The sequence below is a fragment of the Gobius niger genome (genome assembly GCF_951799975.1).
Source record: "Gobius niger genome assembly, chromosome: 18".
Classification (NCBI taxonomy): Eukaryota; Metazoa; Chordata; class Actinopteri; order Gobiiformes; family Gobiidae; genus Gobius; species Gobius niger.
The window spans coordinates 22,632,604-22,652,472 of NC_136869.1; the positions used below are offsets into that span (position 1 = coordinate 22,632,604).

At 43.6% G+C, this 19,869-nt stretch overlaps 1 protein-coding gene across 2 annotated transcripts in view; it reads left to right on the top strand.

Annotated features, from left to right (window-relative positions):
* The window catches only part of nrp1a (neuropilin 1a), a 117,638-nt gene that overhangs the window by 80,009 nt on the left and 17,760 nt on the right, over positions 1 to 19,869 (top strand). For both annotated transcript variants that reach the window (XM_079575918.1, XM_079575919.1), the window contains exons 7-9: positions 3,671 to 3,826; positions 7,749 to 7,893; positions 17,477 to 17,808. In XM_079575918.1, coding sequence (XP_079432044.1) covers positions 3,671 to 3,826; positions 7,749 to 7,893; positions 17,477 to 17,808 — 633 coding nt within the window. The remainder of the gene's footprint in view (positions 1 to 3,670; positions 3,827 to 7,748; positions 7,894 to 17,476; positions 17,809 to 19,869) is intronic.

Here is a 19,869-nt window from a genome sequence, read left to right on the forward strand (position 1 = left end):
GAAAAAAAGTAATGTGACCGAAATCCTCCCATGCCATCCATGCCCTTGTACCTTGCATCTAACCCCTTGTGGCATTGAAATATAAGTCAGAAGTTTCCCTGTGAGGAAGAAAAAGAATAAATGACCTCGGTTTCTAAAAAGTATTGGTTGTTTGAGTAGTTGCAGTAGTATTACCTTATTTTCCTCTCGGTCTCTCAAAACCTCCAGCGCTCCCGTCTCGCCTCCCTCTGCTGCTGCCTTTTCTCTTGGCGGAAGTGAATTTGCGAATCAGGAATGACCGCAGCTGCTTGTTCCAACTCATCTAATGTGGCACATAAGAGGATACACAGACGGACAGGGCTCGCTATAAGGTTTTTTTTTCTTCTTCTGTTCATCTGGCACAAGAGCGCGCGGTCACAGCAGACACCGGCATTCACAGATGTTTTAGCATTCAAGTAATAAAACCGTTCAGCGTTCGGGTTTAAATTGGACGTTGTAAATCTTTAATATGGGGATATATGTGACGAACATGCAAGTCACTCGACAGCAGTGGTTTGCAGACATGCCATATGCGATGTACTGTTGTATTGTAATGACTCTCTACAAATATATTAAGAAAAAAAATCTGAAACGTGGTGCTTAAAATCCATCAGGTAGGAAGGGATGTCAGGGATGATTCGGAAAAAGTCTTGGACACTGGTGTTGTGTGAAGTTTAAATGACAATGATGCCCCTAGCATGTTTGATATGCTAATTTTGCACAAAGTACTTCCATGAATATTTTCTGTCAAAACATTTAACTTCATTTAGCTTACATTACAATAAAAACAACCCCTCTTCCTGACGACCAGAATAGTTCCTGTCTTGATCACACGCGCAGTGAGTTTTAATGTTGACTTAGTAATCAATCCCGTCCCTCCACAACGCTAACCTACTGCGCCCCGACATCAAACAACCTGTTTCCCATAATCCTTTGCTCCTATTCCTCTCCCCTGTCCCGCGACCATCCCGCACGCGCCCCCATTACTCCCCATTATCGTCAGCGCGCGCCTGTCAGAACCACTGCTAGCCCCCGTTAGCGCTTGTTAAAACCTAGCATCGCAAAGAAGCGCAAAGTAGTAACAGGCTAGCTCTCGAGGTTATGGATGAAGAGGCAGTGCACTGGGGTTAAGTATCCCACACAGGGGTCAGGGTGGTCAGGGACTAGATATTTGTTATGTGAGCTAATGCAGCTATCCAGTAGGGTCTTTGCTGGAGATGGCTGAATCATCCCTTTTGCAATGCTGGATGTAGTAGATCTGCTAATATAGACACTTATATGGAATGAGTAGAAAGATATATGTACAAAGCCCGCTCCTAGGTGTAATGTCGCCTGTGATTTGTCTTTTTCCTTATCTGCTATAGCATACAATAGAATTATATCTATATTAGCATTAGCATACAAAGTTGTAATTGAGTTATCCCTCTTATTTGTTGAATTTCAATTTGAAAACTTGTAGCAAAATTATGAAAAATGGTTGCAGTAGTTGTCAGTGGCTCAGAGATAGAGCATTTTCCCTCAAACCCCAAGGCCGGTGCTTCAATTTCAACACCAACCACTGTAGTGTACGCTGCTACTGCATCTCTGAAGGCACCATAACAGCTACTTAAATGGCAGCTACTTAAGTTTAAACCGTTTGTGTTGGTCAAAATTCCTTTGTGACTTTCTTAATGCATTCTTAACGTCCCCAATTTTCAATAGCATGAGTTTATAAGCAACAAAGACAAAGAATCTGAGCTGTACCAGCACTGTAATGCTAACGACAACTAGCCTGCTAACAGTGCTCGCCACCTCTTTGCGATAGCTAAAAACACTGTCATTCATAATATGACACTTCACCCACCTCACATTTATACTGATTTCAGAATAATAATCCGAAATACAGGATTCAAAATACAATCTTCCAAACCAGCGAACTCTGGAACGGTTCACTTTTTCTGAGCATATCATGTAAACACACATAGCAGCCTATCTCCTCCTGGCAGGGATTAGCGTGTTAGCGACCAGGCGTGACATGTGGCAGCTCTGACATGAAGCAGCCTCTCTCCCCGCTCTCCCTCCCGGCGCATGACAACTGCATATAGATGACCTCAGCTTGCCCATAGCTTCTGCGCAATATTAACAAACCGCCTCCACTGCAGTCCGTAATTACTTTATAAAGCCCTATGTATTTTAGAAAGCTTAGCGTTTTTTTGTATTACTTCCTGGCTGCTCTGCTCGCCTCCTTTTTCACTGGACGTGGTAGAAGAAGAAGTAAAGCATTTCAGTTTTTAGCCATGTTGTTGTGTTGTTCCTTCATTTAAAACCTCCCTACTTTGGTTGTTTCTTCTTCTACTGCTGAAGCGCTCTGATCTTTCATGTGCGAATGACACAAAACACCAATCCATTTGTGTTTTTCATCGCATTATAGCAAAGTGAAACGCTGAAAAACAGTTGATTTTGCTCCGTATAAACCCTTTTAATTGCTTTCATTACCACGCGTTTGTCTGTCGGCCTCGTGTCGACAATAGCCAAGCTGCTGATTTTCTGCATATCGAGAACTGCATATAGATTACCTCAAATTGCCCTCGCTTCTGCGCACTAATACCAAACCCGCTTCTCTGTCCAGCAATTCGTAATTACTTTATAAAGTCCTGCATATTTTAAAAGCAACGGCCCAATGTTCTTTTTATACATTCTACCCGCTCTTCTCTTTCCTCTCGGCCGGTTTCCGATAATGCAATTTCTATTCACTTTTATCCAATAAGCTCTTGTCTCCCATCTCAGGAAATTAAGTTGTCATCCAGCGTCTCTTTCATTAATGCCGGTATCATTTCATTGCTGTTTATTGAATTCCAGGTATAGACTGATGAGGCTCTGGCCCCAGCAGAGTCGAAATGCTGCTTGTATTTTTAACTCTCTATCTTGTCAGTGCAATATTAACAAAGGCTAAGCCGCTGAATGATTCATGCTTCGGAAAGTCCAAGGTTGCATTTTAAAAGAGGCACGCGCAGAATGGACTTTTACGAGCTTGTAATCATGTTAGGAAGTTGGAAAACATACCCGGTGTTGCTGTTTTGAAGTCCATTACCTTCACCTGACTTGTTCTGAGCTTTGCGGCGCTTTACAGGTCCTCTTTTGTTCAGGCTGTGAAAACTGCTTCAGACAACGTAGCCTTGATTTTTTTGACATGTGAAATGTTGTAAAATGTAATTACACAAAACTCCAGCAGAGGGCACATACCTGCTCCTCACTGCTGCAGTGATATTTTTTTCAAATTGATAGTTCTCTCGAAGTTTGGCGAAGGTGCCTGAACTGTAAAACTTGAGAGTTCCTTTAGGAATTTCTGCGTGAAACATATCGGAGTGTGGGCTGGCGTTTTTCAGAGCTGAACAAACAAACTGAATATGAAGTATTACTCAAATGTGTGCAAAGGAAACAAAACACCAATCCATTTTGATGTTTTGAATGAAGGTATTACATTATAACATGGTTAAAAGCTAAAGTTGTTCATATGCAGTCACGACCCCACATCTGTTAACATGACAATGACAATAGCCACGCTGCTAATTTGTAATAATAAAAACATCAGTCATTGTTTCTGCCAAAGGGGATTCTGCACCCAACGTGAAGCCAGTTTCAGAAAACATTAATGTTTTTTTTCTTTCCATAGGTGGACCTGGGGTTTTTGCGGTTCGTCTCGGCCATCGGAACGCAGGGCGCCATCTCCCAAGAGACCAAGAAGATCTACTACGTGAAGTCCTACAAGGTGGACGTCAGCTCCAACGGTGAAGACTGGATCACGCTGAAAGAGGGATCCAAGCAGAAGGTAGGAAGTTGTCCTCACGTTAAAGCCTCTGTTATCACGCATGTTCAATCTACGCAAAGAAAACAGAACATACCTTAATCTCGTTCTATCACCACTGGGATGAAAATGGCGCTTGCTTGTATGAGCGATTGAGCAACTGTAGCAAGTTTGAGATCTTTCAAGAAAGCAGCACATCATGGTTATCCAATTACCAAACAATGGCTCTGTATTTTGCATTTTTGTCATGGAGAGAAATATGTGTAAGGGAGAACAAAAGGTCTAGTATTGCGTTTTTACAATAGTGCAGCAAAGCTAGAAAAAGATAAGTCAGATGGAGAAGGAGGACTTGAACACAGTGAGTGGGCTGTTTTAGATCATCATTAGAAGCGTCAGTACAACTTTCAGCAATAGGTAATGTAGCATTAATGCACTAACGATTTTGTTGTGGGTGGCAATTGTCCAATAACTGCTCGTGAATCGTTTACCGATGGAAAAAAGATCAGATTTTAGGCCTATATCTGGGCGAATATGCTATTTTTTATTATTAGTCACATTAGTAAACCATTAATTCACAAATTAGTACCTACTTTTATTCAATGATTTTGTTCTCCTTTTGCATAATCACTTATAATTAGTGGCTGACTTGGAAAAATTGCCTCCACATGAAAACGAGCGCCAGCTAAACCCGAAACAACGTCCTTCTTTGAACCTTTTCCAAGTGATGTCATGTGCTCGCCACCACTGCACATGTTTACACTTGGAACAGCCCATCCCTCGCTGTCATCTTTGAAACACACTCTACGCTGCCTTCGACGACCGTCCACATCCTCGGGAATTCCCAGCTTCACCGCACGGGTCCCTGCCTGCCAACGCGCGATTATACACTTTCCCCCGTTATGCTAATCTTAGCCACGGCGGCGTGTTACGAGCTTATCCCGCTAAAGCTAACACGGGCCCGTTCGTAGCTACAGGGCAGGTTTAGCTTGGGAATGTTTAGCCTATGTTTCACGTCAAGCTCAAGACTATAAGGCGCGAGCTTAACAAAAGACTTGACAAATAGCTGCTCGAAGGGGGCGAGATGTTTGAGCAGCTGGAAGTATGAGGAAGAAGAAGCAGGAGAAAGAAGCCACGTCTGACTCTAGTTTGTAAAAAAGCCGATTCGCAAACGGATGTCAAACGGAAAAAAGTCGGCTCATGCGGAGGTAAACATCCAACAGTGCAGAGGTCAGGGGGTGTTGTTGGAGGTGGGTAAATATCACAAGGGAGAGTCAGTGGGCGCCGGAAGTCCTTGGAAAAGTTAGCATTCTTTTCGGCCTGGTGGAGTTGGAAACACAATGAACAATAGCAGCAGTTTGTGCGAGCGCTCAGTCGCTGGCAACTTTTTCACCGTCGAATCGAGTTTCAATAAGTAGCGTTGTGCACTGGGGTTTGTTTTAGACTTAAAGACGTTCCGTTTCTCATCCGTGAAGCTTCCTCTTAAGGGAAATCACGCTCACGCAAAGCAATCGGGCTAGTTAGTTACGTGAGAGCAGGTTTTGAGGTAAAGAAGAGGAAAGCTTAATGGAGTTTATTAAAAAGCGAAGACTGAGGAGAGCGGATGAAATACTTTGAGTGTCACATGCACAGCTAAACCAAACTGCCTTCTAAAATATAAGTCTGTAGTTTGTCTTGGGTTAATAATTCTACTTTTCTCAGGGCCCGTAATGGCTCACATGGCTCTAACATGTCAGCGATATTTCAGCGCTAAGAGGCCATTGCAGTGTCTAAGCTGCTGGAGACAAACGCGTTGGTACTGAATCTGGCCACGGTTTCTCCAAAGTAAATGGCTGGTGATGTTATTAAAAAGGCTTTAGATTCCCTCTTTTACCCGCCGCCCGATTGAATATTTGAATAGTGTAAAAGCCCATTGAAACCACAAAGCGAGCGTGGCTGAAAAGTGCTCGGATTGTGCCCGGGGAAGCGCTGTGGTAGCAGTGCATCCAAAACACGCTCCTGTCTGCCGGTGCTCACACGTGGCCTCAGGCTAGCTTCTTTTATGTCCTCTCCAAAGAACACGCTCCCTGGAGTAAAGTGGCGGCTTTAAGCTCACCGCCGAACACTGTACATGTTTTTTTTTTCTTTTTTTTTCTTTGCTGCCCTCTAAAGTGCTTTTGTACAGAGGGGCACCATTTGTGACATGCTGAGGCTGCAGTTTAGCTGTCTTAGCTTCGCTCGGGAAGAAAAGGGGGCACTTTACAGTTATAGCGAGTGGCTGAAAAGGCCAGGTAGAGCTTAGGGACCCGGCGACACAAGGGAACACAGGCACCACTGGCTAATGGCTGGGTCCTGGCTTGTTGATTTAATCTTTTTCTCACCGGTTAAGGGCCTTTAGATATAGTCCCTACGAAACACACATATTACAGCCGGGCCATCCTACATTCATCTATTGGCTGGTCTTTATATCATTAATTCAGATCAGGTCATGTTTTAGATGCATCACCACACCTACTTAGCGCATGAGGTCAGAGGGTCGAGGGGTGAGCGCTGATATTGCATTACACACAATGGGCAATGATGTGGGAGAGTTATGGGAGGGTTATGTGTCAGCGATGACCTTTTAAACACAGCGCAGCCATGGAGGGGGGGTCAGCCATAAGCGGAGGGGCCAAGCGGAACTGACAGGACAATATACAGAAGGGTCAGCAATCCATGTTTACTCCTGACAGTCAATTCATTGGGTTTATTTTAAACCTGTCTAAATAACTGTTTATTTAGACAGTTTTTTATCTCTTACACCGTTATTAATACAAAATTCATGTGTCTTCTCTCCAAGTCATGCAGTAGTCGTGCACCTAATGAAGTGTATAGCCAGGTGCATTTAACCTGTTACCTGCCGTCCCCCCGATCAGGGGGCTAGGGTTAGGGTTAGTTAACCCTAATCTGGATATGATTAGGGTTAAGAACGGAAAACGTAACAAAATTGTGTTTCCTTCGCACAAATGTCACACATATTTTTAGAAACTAGAAGGTCTTGGGTCTCCAGCTCTCCAGTCCGCTTTGAGATTTGGATGTAAATAATTGTTCACCCTAACCCTAAGATGGCAGAGAGGTTAAAACTGTGCTCCACACCTTTATTTAGGCTTGGAACCTTAAAGGGACAATACAGAGTTTAAACATTTTAAATTTTAAGTATTTTCCTCCCCCTACATGTTCCACCAATGTCCAATGAGTAGAATGACCTCAGACCTGTTCACCACAACTGCCTCTAAAATCCTGTCACTCAAAAACGTGTTAGGGTCCGAAGTGCCGTCATGCACGAGCTTAATATAGAAGGTGCAGTTACACATATGACCTGAGGTGGCAGTAGTGAGTATAAATGGCCAACTTGCATCTAGCTCCTTTAATACCAGCTATGATGCAGGAGCAAAACTACAAACAAATGCCACCGAAACAGTAATTAATATACTGTAAAATGTAGATTCACTTTCAGCAAAGGCCGTGGGTTTGGGGTCGCTCTCCTGAACACCCTCTGAATGCTCTGCCAAACATGGGAAATAAACTCCTCAAACGCTACACCTTTAAACTCTGTAGGAAGACATTTGGGGAAATGATGAACCCATCTGAAAGCGCACGGCCCGGCGGTGCTGCAGCATGTGGTGGAAGAGAAACTGCGGAGGCCATTTGGGGACTGACAGGGAAATTATTTATCCTCCGCCGATAAACACTTTCAGATGGTGTTTTTTTTTTTTTCTTCTTTTTTTTTGCGCTCTCCAAAACAGCAGCCGTATTCCAGCCGTTTTTATCTCCGCCGCGGTGAAATAAATGCGCAGCGCTCTCTCTCTCTCCCTGTTGCTGTTTCTGATTTCGCCCAGCCACAAGGTCGTACCTCAAAACACTCTCAATAATTCAACTTTTGATTTCTCTTCTCTCTCTTCCTTTTTTTTCTCCCTTTCTTCATCTGCAGGTTTTCCAAGGCAACACCAACCCCTCGGACGTTGCCAAGACGCAGCTGCCCAAGCCCACGCTGACACGCTTCCTGCGCGTCCGGCCCGTTACCTGGGAAACTGGCATCGCTCTGCGGTTCGAGGTGTACGGATGCAAGATATCAGGTGCGGTGCTGCGAGATCCCCCGCTGATCCATATGTGTAGTCGTCCAAGTTTTGCTCCTCCTGCTCTCACAACTATCCGTGTGGAACTCCAGATCTGAGTTCAATGTAGGATAAAGCACTTTTGTGTGAGTAATCGGCTTCCTTTGCAAAAAAACATCTTGTGTGCACCCGCTGATGCCATGTGGTGGTCTGGCGTCTTTGTGGTTTTGACTTCCAGACAGCTCTGCAGTCTCATTCTGCTCATTGTAGTGCTCAAATTGCTTCACCTACATGTGTTGCTGAGAGCTGGCAAGAACCAGTTCCCGGTGCATTGCTTACAGTCTAATAACAGTCAAAATCATTTTAAAATGGAGATAATATGCTTTTGACAGGCGTTTTGGTAACACAGCTGGATCGCCATCTTAAATTTTGATCTCAAAACTGATCATTCAAAGTTTCATTATGTGTTGCAAGTCGCCTCAGTCCCTTTAAGACCCTCCTTCCCTCGCTCCCCCGTCCCAACAAACTCCGAAGCCTCTCCTGCTCCGTGGATGTAGCTACTGTCGGACATCAACGCGAGTGTGTTTTACCGTTGCTAAGCTTCTGTGATATCTCCTCCTCGTGCTGCTCGAGGGGTAAGCTGTGCACGAGGGAGGAGCTCGGGAGGTAATTGGAGGAACATTGCATGAGCAGACGCGTAAACACTCAAAGATGACTCAGAAATGAGTGAATGGCTAAACACGACTCCAGGTAGGCTTTTGATGACAACATTGTAAGTTCCTATAAGTCTATTTTTGCATAATTTCCCGCTTTATGAGTGTCGATAGTTCGATTTTCGATTTCTCAGATGCATACAGGTATAGTATACATATAACATACAGAATTTTTCACAACATAAGAGGTATTAGTGCTGCTCAAAGGGAGTAGGAAGAAGTTAGTTATAACTTATAAGGCCCTACCCCTCCTTTCAGACTTACACAACTTAAACTACTACTCACGGCACAATCATTTTTAATGTATATTTAGGCTTTATCCACGAGATCTATGCGGCAATTCCAGACTGAGGAATTGCCTTTGTAGCAAATTAAATCAACAAACGGCTCCTCTTGAAGGTGCACATTCTGGACATCACATAATAAATCCGGATCCATAACATACTTCTCATTATCGGATAGTTTCAATATGCAACTTGCGGATTAACCAAAACATTATGACCACTTTCAGTAATTGGATTTCATGATGGAATATGAACATCACCTAATTTGTTAAGAAATTGAGCTTCTCCACCACCTGCCAACGTCTCCTGCTTGTTACAACCCACCGTCTAAATTTACCCACAAAAAGTCTCATAACCTGCGCTCGTCCTTATATTAAAAAGCGCGAGTGCAAACAGAGCCTGTGCATCCTCCTCGCACACACAAATCCATTTGCAGCGCCAGCGTTTGCCGCCGCGCTTCACCCTCAGCACATGACGCCGTTTCTCCATGCCTCCGCCGCCCGTTCGGCCTCCTCCCAGTCGCACAAACACCTCCATTCTGCCAAGTGTGAGAAAGCACCTTTTTATGACGCACTCATGGAACACACGAATTAGCTATTTATGTTTTGAAGGAGGCCAGCTCATTTATTATGAATGGTGCGGGCAGCTGGCGGGGAGATAGCACCGGTGGGTCGCGGAGCTGGATGGGCCTTTCCTTTTAGCCCGCGTCTGCTTTGATTTTGGCAAGGCTTGACTGGTCTCCTGCCTTTTTTTGTATCGCGCTGGTTTCATGAGTGAGCGTGTTGAATGTTGATTAGCGGTCTCTTTAATTGTGTGGTGTGCTTTATTCATATTTAGTATTTAAAATGAGTCATTTTGGGCAGATTTGAGCTAGTATGTTAGTCATTTATGTTGCTTTTGTACCCCGGCAGGAGACCCAGGGTACAAACACAGTCATATTAATCTGGAATAGATTATTCAACCCCTTAACTCCCACCTGAACCTAGCACATTTTCTCCAGTGTGGCTTTACCCCAATCCAAAAGCTTCTGGAAAAAAGCAACAAAACTGAGACGAAAACAATGATGACAAAAAAGCGAGAAAACATTGATAAAAAAGTGACAAAAAATTGATGAAAAAGTGGCAAAAATGTCTCAAAAATATCACAAAAAATTGACAGAAATGTGACAAAAAATGACAAAAAATGTGACAAAAATGTGACAAAAAAATGACCAAAAGAAATGACAAAAAAGGTACAAAAATGAGTTGAATACCCAACAAAAAAATGAAAAAAATCTGATGACGTGAGGAAAAAGTTCCTCTCGGTTCAGGCGGGAGTTAAGAGGTTAATAGAAGATGATGGAATTTTTGGAGCGCATTTGTTGCTTATTGATCATGCATGTTTTGCTTTAGCCAATCACAGCCAAGTCTCAAAAAAGTAGCAAGAGAAGAAATGTCTTACAACAGAAAATCAATGAAATATTTAGGATGAATTGTGCGTGTTTAAGTAAAGCATAACTTGTGTTACAGCGTCATCCTGTAGTTAGTGTCGATATAAGAGATTGTTGTTGTAAACCCTCGCCCCCCTCCTGTACTCAGGGCAATACTGCTCTGTGATTGGCTCGTCCCACATGTGGTGCAGACTGAAAACGAGTCAGCAGGAGCTGCACAAGATGGATTTCTGTAGGTTTATGAAATCTCACAGCGACGACCCAGTACGGAATGAGGCATGTAGAAAAGGCCTAAAAGCATTACAACTAATGTAATCTGAAATAAGCCACAGGGTGAATAAACCTGAACAAAGATATGTTGATTGACAAGAAACTTAGACTTAGAATAGTTATGTTATGGAGTAGCAGGGTCAACATGAGTCTACTGCTGTTTGGTGGCTGGAGATATAAACTAACTCCAGTGCAGTATATGGATCTTTGTTGCTTGGGCTGAATCCTCAGTAAACTGGGTTATTTAAAACATGCAAGAATGAAACAAAAGAAACAAAAGAACATGAAAAGAGTGATAGTTCTGAAGCGTTAACAACCCAATAACATGAAAGCTCGACGCAGTTGATTTAAGACACGTCTCCTCAAAGGCTCCGTCAAAACCCACGGTTTTGTACGAGTCTAACCGAGTGCGTGTTGAGCCCTGTCATGTGGCCTGGAGCCTGCACATGCACCGCAGCGCTGCAGCACACATGTCGCCTTCATGTACAGGGGCAGTGCATTGTGGGTACGGAAGACTTCCAGATGGGGGCCGAGTTTGGGCACAGCACCAGACCGCCGCGGCGCACGGCGTAAACACATCACAGGAGGGTGGCACCGCAGGCCCTCGCTGGTGACGTCAGCGCACCCCCGGGCGCTCCGCAGACACTCGCCAGGCTCGCAGCACCCGGCGCAGTAAACCCAGTGACTCCCAGTGACTCCCAGTGCTGTTGTTACTCACTGGAACAAAACTACAGCTGGGTGAGCAGTGAGTCAAGTTATTGATTTGATACATAAAGATGAAATGGGTTGCCGCTTTGGTAGAAAGAGATCCACGGGTCTATTTCTCCACACTTATTTAAACATTGCAGTCAGTGTGTTAACCTATACTATACTTACATTTGACACCGAATGCTAATGGATATAGGAAAATGGCAATGAGCAGGTCAGAAATCTGAAAGAAGCTGACATGCTAGCTCCTTACATTAGGACTATCCATCCATCCATCCATCCATCCATCTTCTTCCACTTGTCCGTTGCCGGGTCGTGGGGGCAGCAGTTGGACATGGCACCAGCCCCTATGGCTCCTCCTGCAGGTGGTGGGTCCACAGAAGGACGGCCTCATGGTTCTAACCGGGCCTGTTGGTCTCTCATAAGGGGCTTCTGACCCTACCAGGGACATGAAGCCCCGACAACAGAGCTCCAGGATCATTCAGGTGCTCAAACCCCTCCACCACGTTATGGTGGCGGTTCCAGGAGGGGACATTAGGACTATTATTGAGAAAAAACATTACCATTTTCTGACAAGTATAACAAGTAAATCACCTCCAGAATGTATGTCTTTTAAATATTTTTTTAAATCATCATCAAAAGCCTGAGAGAAGACTGGAATCTTAAGTGTAAAAGTTTTTGTTTTGTCTTCAGTGGACAATACGTGATTCCAGTCTTTTATTGATGATTGCGTTTCAATGTTTCAATTGCAATTCAACTTTCTTCCAACCTTCAAAAGCTCTTGAAGGGTCACTGGCTTTGACATGGTCCAAAGATCCTGCAGCGCCTTTGAGAACTGGGTCAAATGCAGAAAGACAAATTTGAAAACTATTCGTCACAACCTCTCGAAACTTTCAAGCCCAAAGTTCAAGGGCGATGTAATCATTTCCGCACTTCTTCAATCGTCTCCCACTGACTGTACCATCATTCAGACAAGCTATCAGAAGATGTTGCTCCTCCTTCATCCATCTCGGTCACCCCACCTGTGTCGCACATGCCCTTGCCCAAATCAACGCTCTGTCATTAATAAAAAAAAAACTCCCCCCCTCCCCCGCCTGGCTGTTGGTAAATATGCCACAGGAGTATAAATATCTTTTGACGGACCGCTGAGAAAAGCTACACCCAAAAACCCAATCTGGTTCACCCCCGGACTCGGCATCGCACCGCAGATACGAGCGCCCGGGCCTGTTCCGCCGGGGTGTGGCGGCGCTCGTCGGCCATCTTGGTAAAGGTCACAGCTGAAGACGATTAACAGATCCACATGTGCCTTTGGAGCAAAACCGCCGTGATTTCGAATCGCCTATCGTCTATTTCCAGAAGTGGGACGGCAAACACCAAGCGGAGCATGTTTACCTAGTGGCGTACGGAAACGTGGCGTCTGCTCCATCTCTCAATGAGACCGAACTGCGGCAAACTGTTAAAAAAAAGAATCCAAGTTACAAGAAAAGCAAGCAATTCGGTTCGCTTTGGCCGTTTCTTGTGCTATAATACTGAAAAACATGAGCTATTTCCAGGTCTGCAATCGAACTGCATTTATTGTGACGCCGCCAATTTGTTAGCATGCCATTGTAGTATCCATTTAACACAGACAATTCCCACTGCTGCCTACAGAGGGCGCTCCAACTAAACAACTAGATGATGTTAAGATATAAAACGCAAATGATCAATGCCGATGCGCCCAAAAGAACGTTTACAAACCAGAATTATGCACACTTAAATTCCATGACAAACGTAACCTTATTGATATTTTTTTTTTTTTTAAATGGCTGACGACCAAGGGCATCAAAACATAGTATAGCCCCAGTGAACATTCTGCGTCCTTCTTTAATATATTCTCGTTCAGCCACCCACATCTAAATCTCTTGCTTGAAATTGCCAGATTCTTTGCTTTAGCTCTTAATCCTTGAACACGGCATGAGGGAGTTGTGTGAAGCAATAACACACTGTATGTTCTGTCTGCAGGGCTGCATCACTCTTATTACATTTTTGTTTTTATACACAGTATGCTAGCATTCTGAAAGTGTTGGAGTCGGCCTAACATTAGCAGATCCGTGTAAAAGTGTAAAACTACAGGTTCTCAAAGCCCATAACCAAAAGGAGCAGAGTGGATTGGTTTTACTTTGATAAAAAAGCAGAAGTTTGTTCACAAGACTCCTCAGAGGGCAAAAGACATTATTTGGCAAGCTTAAAGAACTTTGGATGAGTCAAGAAAGAAAGTACATTCTATTTATAAAGCCCAGAACGCAAGTCAGTGCCATAAATGTCAAGAAATAGTCATTTAACCTCTGAACCCTCACCTGAACTGAACACGTTTCCTCCAGTTTGTCATTACCCAAAATCTAAAATCTTCTTGAACAAGATTGTAAACATGTAAAAAAGTTGAATTATTAGCCAAAACACAGATAGGTTTGTAAACTTCAACAGATGCCACATTTTATGCTTATTGCACTGGGATTATACTGTATTTTCCCCTAACGTGCAGCATAATGATTCATTGTTAATAAAGTTTTTAATAATTTAAGGCCATGATTAATCCATTAACTGATTAATCATGAACATCCTTAGTTTGGACTACTAGGAAAAAAAAATAAAAAATACTTAGATGCACTTTAACCTCTTAGCGAAATGCACTTTTTCCTTTTCAGCTTTATCCAAATCTACGAAACTCATCGAAACGGATACATGGTCTTGTGTTGTTGCCACATTTTCATAGCTTTTTGTCACTTTTTTGTTGCATTTTCATCCTTGTTTTTGTCGATTTTTTTATGCTTTCTTCAAGAAGCTTTTAGATTTGGGTAAAGCCAGACTGGAGAAGATGGGCTCGGTACAAGGTTGAGCAACGCAGCTGCGACACAAATGAAGCCTAGGCGTTAATTCCGGCTGGTAGACTGATTTCAGCATCCCCTACCTCCAGCCAATCATCGCTTCCGTGAGGGCCACACCTCCACCTCCGTAGCAGCCAATCATTGCCCTCGGTCCCAGTTTTAAGCCCCAGCAATCATGGTTCGTTCGCCTCCCAGCTGTGCTGCGACCCACCTCCGCCCCATCTCCACCTCTTCTGCCCACGGCCAGGGGCGGACTGGCCATATGTCCATTCTGGAAGAGCACAGAAGGGCCACTGGCTCCAGGGCCACCAGTCCCGCCTCAACCGAGCTTTACCCAAATGTAAAAGCTAAAAAGAAAAGCATCAAAATAGCGAGGATGAAAACATGAGAAAAACACGGACAAAAAAACACAACAACAAAAAATGATAGAAAAAATCATGAAAAAATCAACAAAAATGGGACAAAAATTCAACAAAAATGTGATGAAAATTCAACAAAAATTCAACTAAATTCAACAAAAAATCTACAAAAATTCAACAAAAATTCAACAAAAATGTGACAAAAATTAAACAAAAATGCAACAAAAAGAAAAAGAAAAAAAAAATACAAAAGGTGACACAACACAGCAACAACGCGAGGAAAAAGGTCAGTTTTGTGGGTCTTAGCTTTCAAATGAGGTGTTGCACAGGCCTATATAACAGCCAAAAGAGGACGGAATGCATTTGGTTTAGGCGGGTGGTAAGAGGTTAAAATATGTATTTGTGGAAGTGCACAATTACGCTAATTTGGGCCAGGCTGGTCAGAGTCCAGGGCTTTTTTTCAGTCCCAGTCCGCCCCTGCCCACTGCTTCTCCCTGCTGTAGCTTCACGGGTCTCCTATACCATCATCAGTGTCCAGGCTCCGGGGAAACATCCCTAACTCCAGCCTGTTCATCCATACTGACTTTCATACATCGATGTTTACCGCCGGGGTCTGATCGCCCAAACTAATATACATGTCAATAACTCTTCCTAATCGCTGCTTATGTCTGTTTGAGTCTATCCAAGCAAGCAAGTTTTTAATGTCAAAAATAATGTCCCTTTTGTAACAATGGAGGTTGACATTTTGTTCCCTTTCAGCACTTTAAGCTGAACTTGTGTAAAATCACTACTTCCTTGCCCATTTTTGACGCAATTATGAAAAACCACTACCTCAAGTTTCAAAACGAGTGAAGATTATTTTTTTTGGGTCTGTCTGTTTTGTCAATTCCGTATGAATTGTAGTGTTCCTGTCATGACATTTCAGCGCACACCTTTTGTTTACCCGGTAACAGCGAGGATAAAAGCCGTAAACAAACAGATCGCGCGCTCTTGATGTAAAGTGGTGTCAGCGGGAATGAAAGCGCTCACAACAACAACTGTCTGCCTTTGAAAACAAACGCTTGATTCCGGGGAATAAACCGCCGAGTGAAGATTAGAAGGGTGGAATTTGAAAAAGAAGAAGAAGAAGATGAAAAAAAAAAAAAAAAAAAGGCAAAAGTTCTCGGTCAGGAATGGAACGACGCTGACAGCTGTGGAGCAGGAGGACGAGCGGCACAAAGAGAATGCGCTGTTTGTTTGAGAGGCAGATGAAAAGACGGGAATACTCGGCGAGAATGCAGAAGGTGGGAGAGCCGACCGGGAGCGGGCTTTTTAATTGGCTGCCTGGAGACAAGCGCTGCGGGCTGAATCGATTAGTATGCAACGGGCTGAGCGGACGGGCTGCAGAGGAGAGCGAGGAGATCACAGGAACATCGCACGGGAGCTGTGGGGAACTGTCTCCTCCGCTTGGATTCCGCCTGCCCTGGGTGACCCCGAACACAGCGGAAAGTTCAACCGCACTTGTTGGAGGCTGTCTTTTCTCGTCACGTTGGATCTCGCTCCGTTTGGGAAGTCGGCGATGGAAATGGTCGGTTTGTCGTTATTGAAAGTGCGCGTTTACGCCAATGAAAACATCTGGCATGTACGTATGTGCAGTTTTAAAAGGAACATTTTCAGGGGGACTTTCCCAGAGGAATAATTAGGCAATGCAGCATTTTACATATGAACCAAAGGAGCCAGTGCAAACTCTAGCTCGATGTTTATCTTCTGAGTGGCAGCGCTGTTGTGCTATGTGTTCTTCCTTAAGCATTATAGGCTCTCACAGGTCTTTAAACTTTATTAACCCCATCGTGAGCTAAACAATGTTAGTGTCCCGAGAGAAAGAGATCGAATCAGCTGGTCCTGCTGAGGCGTGGCTCAGCACTCGCTCGCCCGTAAGCGTGACCAAAACACCCCCCCAACAAAGTTCACCCCCTACGACACCTCTCCCTCTTACCCTTCCCGGCCACGGAGTCTGGTTGAAGGAAAAGGCTGTTGTACATAACAGTGCTTAACAGTTTATTCCACTCCACGTACCTCCCACTTAAATGCACTAAGTCTGGAGTGGCAAGATCTCAAAGTGCGCTCCGTGCAAAGTGCAAAATGCTTCACTATGGTCTGCGTTTAGAAACACACGATCATGCCCAAAGTGTTTTAGGAGTTGCAATGAATATAGTTTTGTGGGTTATGGTTGGTTGTCTTATGGTGATGGTGAGTACCATGCCATTCCAGGTGAGCACCATTGTTTTAACAGTTACTGTATATGGAGTACATAATGCATAAAATGATATATATACACCCATTTCCACTGTCTTTGGACTGTCAAAGCTGATACATCTGGCTCGTGTTCCAACAAAATGGAAGGTTTTTGTTGTAGTTGTTAGTTTACAACCACTAAAACATGTGTCTATCTAACTGTTCACATGAGTCCTTGTCAATACTTAAAGCAGTTCAGTCACTTCCATTGTTTTTCTTACATCATAGGTTCAGATGTTCTGCAATATATTGAAACCTTGTACCTGGATATTAAACAGCAAGCCATTGAGAGGAATTAATATTGTGAATACACAACACAAAATGCCTAAGAACCATCAACAATTTTAACGCAGGTGTTAATATTTGACTATGCTTCCCAAAATGTGTGCTGTGTTCAATTTGTACATCACTCAGTCATTTGATGCACAATAAGAAGATACATTTCTTAGAGTTATGACACGTGCATGGATTGTTTTGCGAAAACACCCATTGAGAAATGTTTATAGAAATGTAAGAAAGCTTTAAGGACCAACCTTGAATGGGTTCTTCCTCAGTTAAACTCAGGGAGACTACCTGTTCAGCCCCATATTTATTGCATTGCACTCTTTGTCTTTCTAGCTTTCTCCTGGTTGTTGTTTTTATTTCCATGTGTCAAACATCCCAACCTTTCGCTCACACCAAACCACATGTCCTTGTTTCGCAGAGTATCCATGCTCCGGGATGCTGGGGATGGTGTCGGGCCTGATCACCGACAACCAGATCACCGCGTCCTCCCACACCGACCGCAGCTGGGTGCCGGAGAACGCCCGGCTGCTGACGAGCCGCACCGGGTGGACCCTGCTCCCCCAGCCCCAGCCCTTCGCCAACGAGTGGCTGCAGGTGGATCTGGGGGAGGAGAAGCTGCTCAAAGGGCTGATCATCCAGGGGGGCAAGCACCGCGAGAACAAGGTGTTCATGAAGAAGTTCAGACTGGGCTACAGCAACAACGGAACCGACTACAAGATGGTGATGGACGCCAACGCCAACAAGCCAAAGGTGAGGCCATCGCAACAGCCATGACGCCCAACTGAAACACTTTTTAATATCTAATTCATAGATTGATTGAGCTTTGAACCAGTGTTAATTTCGTCGACTAAAGCATTTAGTCTTAAAGGTATACAGGAGGATTTTCCCGAATTTTAGGAAAGAACCGCCCTCTCCACTTTAAAAAAAAAAATGCGTATGCGCAACGCTCTACCTGCCTCCGAGGAGGAAGAATCTCCCAAAAACACTGGTCTTGTTTCTCTCTTCTGAAGCCTTTCTCTTCTTCTCATACACTTCAAAGACACTTTTTCTCTTGCGACCCTCTGCCATTTTCAAACGACTCGGTGCGTTCTGCGAGCAGCAATGAATGGCTAACAGCGTAGCTCACATGAGGCTTGAAAGTGCGCATGCGCAGAAATTAACAAGGGGCGAGCGCGCACGACGGCCTTACGTAGCATATCACCAGAATGATTGACAATTAGGAGGACCAATCGTCTTGATGATCCACCCGGAAATAGAACATCCTCCGCTATACCTTTAATTTTAGTCAAAGTGATATTTTTGACGACTAAAATTGGACTAAAACTAAATTAAAAGTTTCTCATGAGACTAAAACTATGACTAAAATGTCTAGATATTTTAGTCGACTAAAATAAGACTAAACAAAAATGAAAAGGAGAGACTAAAATCATCCAAACTTCTATTGACAATCTGAAAGAGCCTCAGATCATTTAAATTCACTGCCAAATGAACAGTTTTGTGCTTTATTCATGTGGAGCAGCTCCATGAAGTCGAGGACCTTGATTCAATATGATTATAATGAATATTATAAATGCAAAGTCGACTAAATTAGTCTTAAATTTAGTCGACTAAATTGACATACAATTTTAGTCGATAAAAAATAAAATATGTTATCAAAATTAACACTTCTTTGAAACCAAATAAGGCAATATTTGAAGATTTAGAGATTTTTCCACTTATTGATAGCTAATTCAAAAACTAAAGAAGATCCATAATCCCCTTTGAAAAAAACCTTTTGAGCAAAAATAAATAAATCTTGGTCTTAAATTGTTTTATTTTTACAACTTACAAAGCCCTGAAGTGTTTCAGCCTTGACTCCGCGTTCCCCAAACAGCGCCGCTGTTTTAACAATTTCGCATTAGCCTTTCACCCTATTTCACAAACTATATGCTTTTATCAAGATCACGTGCTCTTGCATCTCGATTCCTGCCGACGACGCCAAATTGTGTTTTCATGTGACCCAAAAGTTTAACCAGCGTTCAAAATGCCTGCCGCATCAGCCCGTGGTAAACTTTCGATTTAAGCCGAGTTTCCCCCCACCGCTCCGCCGTGAGTCACTGCACAGTCGAAGCAAGTCAATTTCAGCAGTGCTTTGAATGGCATTAGGATAAGCATCTCAGGTCTCCCAAAGGTCCTTCCACTGGTTCACTCCTGCTGTTTGGTATTCCACACAACACTTAGCTCCTCGCAGATAGTCAGGCTGCTCAGGAGCACAAAAATCCACTCGCCTTATTCGCAGCATGGGATTCTTTTGAGAGAGAATGCAGTGAAACCATTGAAACTTCACGCTATAAGTACGTTTTTTTTCTTATGAACCCTTAATCATACATGACCTCTCCACTTTAAACAAGCTCTATATTATACTTACCGCTATGAAGACACGGCTGAGATCGCTGACCTGAATATAGCGGCAGTTCGTGTAAAAAATGGAATGTCCAGATTTGGCCCGTGGACCTTCACAATCCAAGAAAAGCAACAAGCGCTCGTCCCCCATTACAAGCTCCTCTGACAGGGCATCCATCTGATCCACATGGCGTGATTTCTGATTTATGGCGTGGAGGGAGGGAGACGGATCTATACTCCCTGTGTCCTAGTTAGCCCAACCACCTGGGGCTGCCCGATACGGTCAGGGCAGGTATCAAAATTGCTGTATTATAACTTGAATATTGTGATGATGACATTACGGTGATATTTTACTAAACTATTTTAAAATATAGATAGAAATTCAAAGCAAAACAAGACTTTAAGTGGACCTATCTTTACAAACTTGAA